The sequence below is a fragment of the Pan paniscus genome, chromosome 11 (genome assembly GCF_029289425.2).
Source record: "Pan paniscus chromosome 11, NHGRI_mPanPan1-v2.0_pri, whole genome shotgun sequence".
Classification (NCBI taxonomy): domain Eukaryota; kingdom Metazoa; phylum Chordata; class Mammalia; order Primates; family Hominidae; genus Pan; species Pan paniscus.
The window spans coordinates 46,658,645-46,671,523 of NC_073260.2; the positions used below are offsets into that span (position 1 = coordinate 46,658,645).

The 12,879-nt window shown below is 53.2% G+C and overlaps 1 protein-coding gene across 4 annotated transcripts in view; it reads left to right on the forward strand.

The window, feature by feature from the left end:
• Nucleotides 1–1,984: 1,984 nt before the first annotated feature.
• The window catches only part of BICD2 (BICD cargo adaptor 2), a 56,413-nt gene continuing 45,518 nt past the window's right edge, over nt 1,985–12,879 (forward strand). For 2 of the 4 annotated variants that reach the window (XM_034967715.3, XM_034967717.3), the window contains exon 1: nt 1,985–2,427. In XM_034967715.3, coding sequence (XP_034823606.2) covers nt 2,107–2,427 — 321 coding nt within the window. In that variant the 5' untranslated portion in view covers nt 1,985–2,106. The remainder of the gene's footprint in view (nt 2,428–12,879) is intronic. The other 2 variants (XM_034967716.3, XM_014346188.4) reach the window with 1 other exon arrangement.

Genomic DNA, 12,879 nt, shown 5'->3' on the forward strand with positions numbered 1-12,879 from the left:
TCACGAGGTCAAGAGATCGAGACCATCCTGGCCAACATGGTGAAACCCACTCTCTACTAAAAAAAAAAAAAAAAAAGAAAAAAAAATTAGCTGGGCATGGTGGCATGTGCCTGTAGTCCCAGCTACTCGGGAGGCTGAGGCAGAATCACTTGAACCCGGGAAGCAGAGGTTGCAGTGAGCCGAAATTGCATCACTGCACTCCAGCCTGGGGACAGAGCGAGACTCTGTCTCAAAAAAAAAAAAAAAAAAAAAAGCAGACAGTATGGTAATAATTATTTCAGGCAAGAAGTAGTCATGAATGCCAAAACCAGTGGGTCAAGGTTTGAGGAGTCATAGGCTATATCTATGGTTGCAAAGTCTTCACTCATGACACTAATTACCAAAGAAAAACCCAGCATCAATCAGAGAAATGCAAATCGACATCACATACCTCCCGGCTGGTGCTCTGAAAACTCAGCAACACCTCAGTGACAGTCCTGCCAGAAACGCATCACCTCATCACCCCATGAGCATATACCAGTGTGCACTGCACTCCTCAGAAAGGTCAATGAAAGGAGACTCAGGAAACCTGACGACTGAATGCAACTGGATCCTGGACCACAAAAACAATACTGAAACTCTCCAGTATGGTGTTGGGCCCTCGTGCAATTAGAGTGTGGACTGTGCATTAGATAGTGTCAGTACCCTGTGTGCTGTGATTTCTGCTGTCATGGCTTCTTTCTAATTTGGTCTTGAGGGAGAGTGACCATAAGCCAAGATAGCCACTCTCTAGGAGAACCGAATGGGTGTGGGGTTCAGGTGAAATACAATGAGAAAGTAAAATTAAAAGGTACAAAACAGAAGGAATTTATTATTCTTAGGTCCCGGAGAGGTTAGGGATGCCTAAGAGAGGCGGACAAGCAGATGGAGAGGGGCAGTGAGAGACGGTGGGAAGGAAGGGACTATGGCTGTGCTAGGGTCCATGGGAATCATCCTTTAGGATTTCCCTTGGGGCCTGTGGACTGGCTAAAGAAAATACGAGGGAAGGGTGAACTCATCTGCACTGATACTGGCCATTAGGTGCTATGGCGGTCAGCGGCTGTGGGGTGTGTTGCGCTTTAGGTCAATGAGATAAAGAATAAACGAGTTATCTCACACACCACCATATACGGAGAAGTGTTACCTACGCCAAGGCGAAGGGTACGACTGGCTTTCAAACAACTTAAATCAGGCCTAAAAATAGATGCGGAGACAACAATTATATTTACCACGTTTATGACCCTGTATTAATGGAAATGTCTTTATTCCCAAGAAATAGACCTTGAAGGACTGAGGGGCGGCGCTGAGGTTCCCGCTGGCCCCTGGGCGCCCCCTGCTGGCCCGTCCTCCTCCCGCCCCCAGACGTCTGCACAGAGCATGCGTCACACCGTCCCCGGGTTTCCAGCAGCAGCCGTTCACCCGCGCTCTCAGATGCGCTTCTAGCTCGTGGCCTCCCGGGCTCTGTCCGCGTTGTTCGTCCCACGGTCGGGAGCCCAGTCCTGCCGCCCCGCACCCGCCTCCCCCTGGGGGGTTCTCCCGGCAGCCGTCTTGCCACCCCGCGTGGCCGCCGGCTGCCAGAGGCACAGGGGAGCGCGAGGCCCGGCGACCGAGCAGTGTCCCCGGCTCTGAGTGTGGGGAAGGCCGCGGGGCCGCGCCCACTCGACCGCCGTCCAGGGGACTGCAAGGCGCCGGTACATCCGGCTCGACGCTGGCGGCGCAGGCCAATCACGGACCCGGACGGGTGGGCGCGGGGCTGGACGGGTTTTGTAGTCGGTGCGCTAGCGGGACTACTGTCCCCACAGTCCCCTGGGCCACATTGGCGTCAGTGGCTGCGCCCGAGGGCCCGCCCCTCACAGAGCATGGGCCAATCATAGCCGGGGGCCGGGCGGGCGCCGGGCATGATGGACCTTGTGGTCGGAGCGCAGGCAGGACTCCAGCCCCCAGCGGGCCCCGCGCGCCGGAGGGGAGGAGCCGTGCGGCGGCGCGGGCGGGCGGCCGTCGGGGCAGGGCGGCGGCAGCGGCGGCGGCGGCTGAGGAGGGCCCGGCCTGCGAGAGCCTCAGTGGGAGCCGGCTCAGCCCTCGGCCACCATGTCGGCGCCGTCGGAGGAGGAGGAGTACGCGCGGCTGGTGATGGAGGCGCAGCCGGAGTGGCTGCGCGCCGAGGTGAAGCGGCTGTCCCACGAGCTGGCCGAGACCACGCGTGAGAAGATCCAGGCGGCCGAGTACGGGCTGGCGGTACTCGAGGAGAAGCACCAGCTCAAGCTGCAGTTCGAGGAGCTCGAGGTGGACTATGAGGCTATCCGCAGCGAGATGGAGCAGCTCAAGGAGGTGAGCCGAGCCGCCCTGCCCCGCGACCCCCGCCCGGCGCCGGGGCCTGTGGGCGTCGTCCCTGGCACCAGGGCGGCCAAGGTCAGCTTGCCAAGCGGGGGCCGGCAGGGGTGGGCTGCGGGGGCGGAGGGGGCACGGGCCCAGAGCCGGGGACCCGGGCAGTATGTGGGAGTGGGCCCGGCCTTGGCTAGCAGGCCGGTGCCGCGGCCGTTGCAGACGCCGCTAATGCAGGGGTCCGGGCGCCCTGTCGCCTCCTGCAGCTGCCCGCCTGCTTCTGTGCGGACCTGGGCGGCCCCGGCGGGGCGGGGCTTCGTAAGGGCTGATGCTTTGCGGTGGTCGCTGTTCCGGGTGTGTCTGAGTGTGGGGTGGGGTTGGGAGGGCAGTGGCTGAGCCGGGAGCTGAGGCCACGGATGCTGGTGACCCGCTGGGAGAGGCCGAGGGTGGGCCTGGGTCTGGGTGGCTGCGGCTCTGTCACCTTCAGAGAAATCACTTCCCCTCTCTGGGCGCAGCTACTTTCGGAGCGTTTCTGCTTCTTTCATGAGTGCCTCCGAGGTGGGGAAAGGTCGTGGACAGCGGCCTAAGTGAGTAGGGGCTCGGGGTTGCACGTGGAGGTTGCCCCTGGCATGGGTCCCCCAGTACCCTTGCCCCAGGCCCAGCGCTGTGTCCTCATGGCCGGGATTGCGCTCCCACCAGCTAGCATGACTTCCCTGGCCCACTTCCTGTCCAGCCCCCCTTCTCGGGCCCTTCCCCTCGCTGTGGCTTGCTGTGTTCCTCTTGGACGGAGACCTCAGTGGTCTGTGTCATTCCCACTGGGGGGAGAGTAGGTTAGACCACCAGGCTGGTCGAGGGTCTCCAGGCGGCAGGGCAGCGGGAGTCTTGGACAGTCCTTCCCCAGCTTCTCTTCTCCCCTTCCCTGACTCCATAGCGTTGTTTGCAGGAATTGCTTTCTGGGAGGATACACCAGGGTTTGGATCCTGGCTGTGCCCCTTGCTAGTGATGCGGCTTTGGGTAGAGGCCCTCCGTGAGTCTTAGTTTCCCCCTCTGCAAAATGGGAGTGCAGTACTGCGTGCCCAGAAAGGATTGTTGTGAGGGTCACGTATTTGGAAAGGACTGGTGTGCGGTCAGGAGTATAGCCTGGTGGTGTGCTCCCTTCCCCCACTTGAGTGTGTCCTGGTGAGCCCTTGGCTCTTGGTTTCCAGGCTTATCACCTGGCACCTCTGCTCCCAGTCAGCCCAGACAGGTGCCTAAACCATTTGCAGCCTTCCTTGCCTCCCCCGTGTCTGAGGAGACCCGTCTGTGGAGAGCAGAGAATGAATCCAAGCAGATGCTTGGATGTCTGGGCAGAGCAGGTGCTCAGTTAGTACCAGTCAATGGCTGACCCTGGGCCAGCAGGAGCTGGGTCCTCCCCCATCGCCCTCAGGACTCGATTCTGTTGTCTGTCGGCAGGTATTGGCACCTTCTGCAATGCATGCTCCAGTGGCGCTGGAGCTACAAGAGGGGTGAGATGCAGCTGCTCTTGCAAGAGTCCCCATCTTAGGGTGGGGCGTGTGATAGGGAGGCCGGGGGCTCTGAGAATATGGAGTGGGAGTGGACTCAGCCAGTTTCTGGTCTCCTGTAGCGGGGCTCACCCTCTCCAGCAGGCAGCACTATCTGTTAGGGCGCTTTTCCCTCTGCACACAGAGAAGCAGCCCTCTTCCTCCTACCAAGTGCATCGTGAGCCGCTCCTGGGCAGCCTCTACAGTCCCTGTCTCTGTCCACAGCTTGGGTTTGGCAGTGTCCTCTGTGAGAAGGAATTGTCGCTGACCTAACTTGTCCCCACTTTGGTGCCCTTCATTTGTCAGGTCTTTGCTATTCTGACACAAACGTTTTGGCACAGTGAAGAATCTTGGCATTTTCGTGGCATGTATCTGGAGGGTGAGTCCCTAGCAGAATCAGGAAGAGGGTATACCTGTTTCTGTGGGTACTCTTTAGGCGTCTGCTTGCTTGTTTTTTGTCACCACCTGGCTTCCATGTACTGGCCACATGGCCTTGGACAAATTACTGCTCTGTTCTGAATCTAGTTCTCCTTTGTAAGGTGGGATAAGAATGTTTCTGCTCGGTCTCTAGCAGAGTCTAGAGGAATGTGCATCAGCGTTTCAGTTTCAGTAGATGTTGCCAGAAAGTTTGTACCAGTTCACCCCCCATCAACAGCATGCGTGTTCCTCACACCCATGCCAACACAGGCTCTTGCTAACCTATTTAATTATGGCCAGTATTATAGTTGAAAATATTAACTCTTCATTTTAAAAAAAACACAAGATTTAAGGAGACAATAATTGTGGGGTTTTTTTTCTCCTGTAGAGCGGTGTACCGCCTTAATTCTTTAAAAAACTTTATTTCTTGAACTAAAGTGCATTTAGTTACTAATAAATTGTGCTCCAAATGGAGTTGCTTGTACTTCTGCCCTGCATTTGTAGATAATAGGATCGTTGAGGGAAGGACGCTGGCCTGCTGGTCCCAGTGTGTGGGTTTCTGATCGGAGCCGAGGAGGGTCTTGTGGTGATGAATGGGAGACAGTGCCAGTCCTGTTGCCTTTCTCATGGGATGGGGGAAGTGTCTGTGTCCTGCTGACAACATAGCACGGTGCTGGCTGAGACCACAAGTGAGGTGGGTGCCCCCTGGTTGATTTTGCCTTATCATTCTGCTAGTGATTTCTTGAGCCTGACTCAGTTAAGACCATATCTGTCCCCGTTCCCACTGTGCCCTTTCTCTTCCTCTCCCTGGAATGGTGGGGAAGAGAATTAGATGGGCTTTGGTCAGCAACCTGGTGTTCCTGGTCCTGCGTGGCCGTGAGACACTTTGTTCTGTGTTCTTAGCTGTAGCTTTAAGAGGACAGGTGTGCTGAGGTGGCAGCTCCTGCCTTCAGGGCACAGGCAGGGACTGTAGCTAGGTGGGCTAAGGCTAGGTGCCCATGTGGTCCTCATGGTCAGGGGAGGGTAATGGGGGAGGTCTGAGAACAGTCTTGACTCCACCTGAGCTCAGGCTCAGAGAGGAGGTCTGGACACCCTCACTGCCTTGGTGTGCCACCTTGGTGCCATAGTGTCAAGCTCTGGAGCACCATTGTCCTTGTCTGAGAGGTGCACGTGGATGGAATTGGGTGTTGGACTGGGCACAGCACCCAACACGCAGCAAGTGCTTCGTAGGTCTTCAGCAGACTGAATCTCATGCCTCACTCAGGTCTCTGTCTCCTTGCTGCTGCACCTGCAGCTTCTCCCCGTTCTTGTCCTTGTCCCTGCTCAGTCTCAAGTGGCTTCCATTGCCACCTCCCAAGGGCTGCCCTAAGCATTGTCTCAGGCCCCTACAGCCTGGCTTGGGACTGCCGTACCTCTCCTGTGCCCACATTCACCCTTCGTCTTAGAAGTCCCACCTGCCCTTCAAGCTTGGGTGTCTCTAAAATTCCCCTGCCTGCTGCCTTCTGGACTTGCCGAGCCCTGTTCCCAGCACCTGGGCAGCTGCAGGAAGTGGGGGCAATAGGGGGATTGGCAGAGGACCCTCCAGGAGGTTCCTCTGCAGAGTTACTGGGGGTGAGGCCCAGCCTCTTTGATTGTTTGCTTCCAGAGCAGGAAAAGTCCTGGTCTTGGTTAAAGCAAGTGTGGGATTCTCCCATTCGTCTGATAACCCCTGAGAACATTGTTGTGTCCATTTCTGAACAGAAGGCTGTTGGGAGCAAGGAGGCTCTGGGAGACCCAAGGGCCTTTCAGGGGGCTGGGTGGTGGCAGTGGTCTGCTGTTGGTATGAAGAAGCCTGGCTTGGGTGGGAGCTGGGGCCCTGTGAATACCTGAAGCACAGATGGGTCTGACAGTTGGGGAGAGGCAGCTATAGGCATCCAAAGATGATGACCATGTGGCTACACTGTTGTCACTAATTGTTGGGCAACTCTCTCCCCGCCGGGCCTCTCTTTCCCCACTTTTAGAATATGGGGCAGGGGGTCATGAAGGAATCTTTAGGGACCCTTACACTTTTAAAAATGTCTGAAACTCCCACATCGAGCCCTGGTGCTGTTTCTTCCTGTAGGGCCTGGCGACTGGGCACTTGTGTATCTCAATCATCCTGGGACCTGGCCAGGGAATCTGCCCAGCCCTAGGCATGCGGATGGTGTGCTCCAGGCCAGCCCTGCCAGCATGTGGAGGCGTGGACCTGGCCACCCTCCATGGGATTCAAGGCAGGCACAGCTGTGATGGAGCAGCTCGTCTTTGGGGATGCCAAGCGAGCATGCTTTGTGGCTTAGCAGGTGGATCCAGAGGAAGGCCAGGCCCAGTGCTGGGAGCCCCTGGGCCCCTGGGGGTGCCTGGCACCACCTGAGCAGGACCGACTGTATATGATGTCTGTCCCTGTGAACTCCATACTGACTCCACAGGGGGAGTCTGGGCCCTGCCTGGTCTCCCAGGAGCTTGCGGCCCTGGATGAGCCGCTGCCTGTCTGGGCCGTGATAGGTTAATGATGATGCCTGTTACCTTGGCCCAGTGCTCCGTGAGCCCCCAAGGTCGGGGAGTGGTGTCCCTGTGCCCTTGTGTCTGAGCATCCGGCCCAGGTCCATATAGGATTCCTGCTAGGTCTCCCCTGTCACTTAGGGACCACAGTCCCTTCCTTTGAGGGAGGAGATCAGTTTCTTCTTTGTCAGTTTTGGGCATCCCCCAGTCAGTCAGACCTGCTTCCCCACATAGGTGGACCAGATGAAACTGTTACACACATCGGGGGTAAGAAAGATTTGGTTTCTTCTCAGACAGTACACCAGCTGTTTGAGGTGGTGGTGGCTGGTGGCCAGGGCTGGCCAGGACTATGCAAGCTTTGACAGGTAAAGAATTGGCCTTAGACCCTGTGTTGTCCAGTGTTCAGAGTGTGGCCTCTGAAGCCGAACTCTGGAGCAGGAGAGGGCCCAATGTGGCTGCCTAGCTGCCTCCTTGGGCTCAAACCCTGCTGTCCCAAGCTGGGCTCTGCTCTGCTGTGGGAGGTGGATGGAGAGATGGGGACTGAGTGGCAGGCAGGCTCCCCTTGCCACCCTCAGAGCATTGCAGTCCAGGGTTAGGGTTAGGAGGAGGCCACTGGGGGCCCAGCTTCTTTTTTAGAAGCTACTGTGTTTTAAAAAATCATACATTCACTTTAAGAACAGCAGAAAGTGGAGAGAACAGTGTCAATAGGACCTGTGTAGATGGCGCAGGACAAATGTGGGGAGCACTGGGTGTTTCTCTCTGCCAGCTCTTCTTCCCTTGTGAGTGTGTGATGTGTACAAGACACCATCAAACACAGGGGAAAGGCTTTGTGCATCTGTAATAGTTGTTTTTTGTTAAAGTTAGTTTGTTGCTACTCTGAGATACATAAAAGCACGTTTAATTCAAGTAGATAAAGACAGGAAGGTTTCTGTGGATCCAGAGGTTCTGTGGTACTTCTAACTTATACTGTTATGTTATTATATGAAATAATTGTCATGGTTTGCTTTTTATAGTTGGCTTTTTACTTTTTAATTTATTATTGTTATTTATTTATTTTGGTAGTCAGGGTCTCACTGTGTTGCCCAGGCTGCTCTTGAACTCCTGGGCTTGAGCGATCCTCCCGCCTTGGCCTCCCAAAGTGTTGGGATTAGAGATGTGAGCTACCACGCCTGATCTATAGTTTGCTTTTTTTTTTTTTTGAGACGGAGTTTCGCTTTTGTTGCCCAGGCTGGAGTGCAATGGCGCGATCTTGGCTCACCGCAACCTCCGCCTCCCAGGTTCCAGCGATTCTCCTGCCTCAGCCTCCCTAGTAGCTGGGATTATAGGCATGTGCCACCATGCCCGGCTAATTTTTTTTGTATTTTTAGTAGAGACGGGGTTTCTCCATGTTGGTCAGGCTGGTCTCGAACTCCTGACCTCAGGTGATCCGCCTGCCTTGGCCTCCCAAAGTGCTGGGATTACAGGCATGAGCCACCACGCCCAGCCTTTTTTTTTTTTTTTTTTGAGACGGAGTCTTGTTATGTTGCCCAGGCTGGAGTACAGTAGCTCGATCTTGGCTCACTGTAACCTCTGCTTCCCGAGTTCAAGTGATTCTCATGCCTCAGCCTCCTGAGTAGCTGGGATTACAGGTGCGCGCCACCACACCTGGCTAATTTTTGTATTTTTAGTAGAGACAAGGTTTCTCCATGTTAGCCAGGCTGGTCTCGAACTCCTGACCTCGGGTGATCTGCCTGCCTCAGCCTCCCAAAGTGCTGGGATTACAGGCGTGAGCCACCGCGCCTGGCCGCTTTACTCATTATTTACTTATTTATTTATTTATTCATATTATTATTATTATTATTATTTGAGACAGAGTCTAGCTCTGTTGCCCAGCATGGAGTGCAGTGGCACGATCTCGACTCACTGCAAACTCTGCCTTCCAGGTTCAAGCAATTCTCCTGCCTCAGCCTCCCGAGTAGCTGGGATTACAGGAGCCCACCACCACGCCCGGCTAATTTTTGTATTTTTAGTAGAGATGAGGTTTCACCATGTTGGTCAGGCTGGTCTCAAACTGTTGACCTCAGATGATCCACTCGCCTCAGCCTCCCAAAGTGCTGGGATTACAGGCGTGAGCCACCGCGCCCAGCCTTTACTCATTTTTTAAAGCCACCTTCTTTGTTGGATGTTTCCACATAACCAAAGGTGGAGAGAGTAATAGAGTGAGTGCATGTATGCTCCTGCCCTGCACCTGCAGTTTGCAGCTGTGGCCGGTCTTGTTTCTACCGCAGTTCATCCTGTGTAGCTGTGTCTGTAAGTATATCAGTTGTTTTGCTAAGAAAATAGAATCTTTTCTTTTTTTTTTGAGATGGAGTCTCACTCTGTCACCCAGGCTGGAGTACAATGGCGCAATCTTGGCTTACTGCAAGCTCCGCCTCCTGGGTTCGCACCATTCTCCTGCCTCAGCAACCCCCCCCCCCCCCCCGTAGCTGGGACTATAGGCGCCTGCCACCATGCCCAGCTAATAGAAAATAGAATCTTTTCTTACAAAACTTAACCATTGTTGAACTTTCACACCTAAGAAACTAACAAAAATTCTTTAGTGTCATCTGTTGTCCAGTCAGTGTTTGGATTTCCCCAGTTTGGCTCATAAATTTCATTTTACATTTACTTTGTTTCTTCAGAAGCCAAGCAGGATCTGCAGGTTGCATTTGGTTGAAGGCCTTCTCAATTTTTTTTTTTTTTTTTTTTTTGGAGACAGTCTCGTTCTGTCGCCCAGGCTGGAGTGCAGTGGCGTGATCTTGGCTCACTGCAATCTCTGCCTCCTGCGTTCAAGCAACTCTCCTACCTCAGCCTCCAAAGTAGCTGGGACCATAGGTGCATGCTGCCACACCCGGCTAATTTTTTGTATTTTAGTAGAGGCGGGGTTTCACCATGTTGCCCAGGCTGGTCTTGAATTCCTGAGTTCAGGCAATCAGTCTGCCTCGGCCCAGCAAGGTGCTAGGATTACAGACCTTGTCATTTTAAAGACAGCGCCATGTGTGGCCTGTCCTGTCCCCTTTCATACTGCACTGGCATTAGCCCTGGCTACTCTATTTTTATGCTGTGGAGGGTGCCGGTAGGCGGAGATTCCCACTTTATCTGCCCCTGCCAGACACCTTACTCTTGTCTTTCTCTTTTATTTCCTTTTTTTTTTTTTGAGACGGAGTCTCACTCTGTTGCCCAGGCTGTAGTGCAGTGGCGCGATGTCTGCTCACTGCAACCTCTGCCTCCCGGGTTCAAGCGATTCTCCTGCCTGAGCCTCCTGAGTAGCTGGGATTACAGGCGTGCACCACCACGTCTGGCTAACTTTTGTATTTTTAGTAGAGACAGGGTTTCATCCTGTTAGGCAGGTCTTGAACTCCTGACCTCATGATCTGCCTGCCTCGGCCTCCCAAAGTGCTGGGATTACAGGCGTGAGCCACTGTGCCTGGCCTCTCTTCTCTTTTTTAAAATATTAGCCAGGGGCCGGGCGCAGTGGCTCACGCCTGTAATCCCAGCACTTTGGGAGGCTGAGGCAGGCGGATCACGAGGTCAGCAGATCGAGACCATCCTGGCTAACACGGTGAAACCCCATCTCTACTAAAAATACAAAAAATTAGCCGGGCGTGGTGGCAGGCACCTGTAGTCCCACCTACTTGGGAGTCTGAGGCAGGAGAATGGCATGAACCCGGGAGGCGGAGCTTGCAGTGAGCCGAGATCGTGCCACTGCACTCCAGCCTGGGCAACAGAGCGAGACTCCGTCTCAGACAAAAAAAAAAAAATAGTAGCCAGGGTGCCTCCTTCAGCTGATGCATCATGGCTTGGCTCTTGCATTGCTGCATTGTCATCACCTATTCTGGTTCATCTGTCGCCCCAGCCTTTACTGTAGAGCTCTGCCCACCTGAGGTGATGTTTGTCATCTAGTGGGTATAGATGCCAAGCCCTTCTAAACCAGAAGGGAGGAACTAGTATTGTCACTGTCCTACCATTGAGGGTGCTGAGGTCATAGTGAGGACCACTCATACTCTTACTAGCATGGCAGTGGACTCAGCCATTCTTGGCTTGACTTCTGTGACCTGGAGCCAGTCTCTCCCCTCTCTGGGCCTCAGTTTCCTTGTTTTAGGCCAGTGCATTCCTGACGCCCTTGGAGGTGGATCAGTTTCTCCCTCTAGTGACAGCATCATGGCGGGCTCAGGCCCAGGACGCAGCTGCTTTGCAGGCATGTGTTGCCTGCTGCCTGGGCTCCCCATCCGCTTTGCTCTGCCCTTCTTCCTCACACCCATGTTCCCTCGGTACCACCCTCACAACATGCTGGGGTGTAGGGCTGGTTGATGACAAGCATGTCCATAAGCCTAGGGGATTCCTTGGGTGTCCTAAAATGTGACCTAAGATAATTATCGGGGAACATGCCCCGATATTCACGTAAGTTCTTTTCATTTTCCTTAAGTGTCGGCTAGCTTGAGAAATAAAGGGACAGAGTACAAAAGAGAGAAATTTTAAAGCTGGGCATCTAGGGGAGACATCACATGTCGGTAGGTTCCGTGATGCCCCACAAGCCGCAAAAACCAGCAAGTTTTTATTAGGGAGTTTCAAAAGGGGAGGGAGTGTGCGAATAGGTGTGGGTCACAGACATCAAGTACTTTACAAGGTAATAGAATATCATGAGGCAAGTGGAGGCAGGGCAAGATCACAGGACCACAGGACCGAGGCGAAATTAAAATTGCTAATGAAGTTTCGGGCACCATTGTTATTGATAACATCTTATCAGGAGACAGGGTTTTGAGATCAACTGGTCTGACCAAAATTTATTAGGCAGAAATTTCCTCTTCCTAATAAGCCTGGGAGCGCTATGGGAAACTGGAGTCTATCTCACCTCTGCAATCTCGACCATAAGAGACAGGTATGCCCCAGGGGGGCCAGTTCAGAGACCTATCCCTAGGTGTGCATTCTCTTTCTCAGGGACGTTCCATGCTGAGAAAAAGAATTCAGCGATATTTCTCCCATTTGCTTTTGAAAGAAGAGAAATATGGCTCTGTTCTACCCGGCTCACCGGTGGTCAGAGTTTAAGGTTATCTCTCTTGTTCCTTGAACAATTGCTGTTATCCTGTTCTTTTTTTCAAGGTGCCCACATTTCATATTGCTCAAACACACATGCTGTACAATTTGTGCAGTTAATGCAATTATTACAGGGTCCTGAGGTGACATACATCCTTCTCGGCTGACAGGATTAAGAGATTAAAGTAAAGACAGGCATAGGAAATCACAAGGGTATTGATTGGGGAAGTGATAAGTGTCCATGAAATCTTCACAATTTATGTTTAGAGATTGCAGTAAAGACAAGCATAAGAAATTACAAAAGTATTAATTTGGGGAACTAATAAATGTCCATGAAATCTTCACAATCCACGTTCTTCTGCCATGGCTTCAGCTGGTCTCTCCGTTTGGGGTCCCTGACTTCCCATAACAGATAATGGCATCTCATTGTGGTTTAAGTTGCACTTCCCTGTTCACTGATTGGATCAGGCCAATTTTATTACTTCTGTGAAGCACAGTTCTGCTATAACATGTCTTTTGAAAATGTAAATTTGTTCCAGACTGATTGATATATGAGGGAACAGTTTGAACACGATGAGAATTTTGTATTTGCCTACGTACAGTTTTCTCCTCAAAAAACACTAGTGTACACAGAGCCTTGCACCCGGCCTACCTGAGCTATGTGAGGATACACAGGATACACGCACCTACAGCTTCCCATTCCATTTCAGAACACCCACCTTCTACCACCTCAGGTAGCTGATGAGTTGCCAGCCGTGACACCACACCCACTGGCAAACCTCAGGGCTTCTTAAGATAAAGTGTCATGTGTATTGTAGCACTTATGTGTCTTTTTTTTTTTTTTTTTTGAGATGTAGTCTTGCTCTCTCGCCCAGGCTGGAGTGCAGTGGCGCGATCTTGGCTTACTGCAAGCTCCGCCTCCTGGGTTCACGCCATTCCCCTGCCTCAGCCTCCCGAGTAGCTCCGACTACAGGCACCCACCACCATGCCCGGCTAATTTTTTTGTATTTTT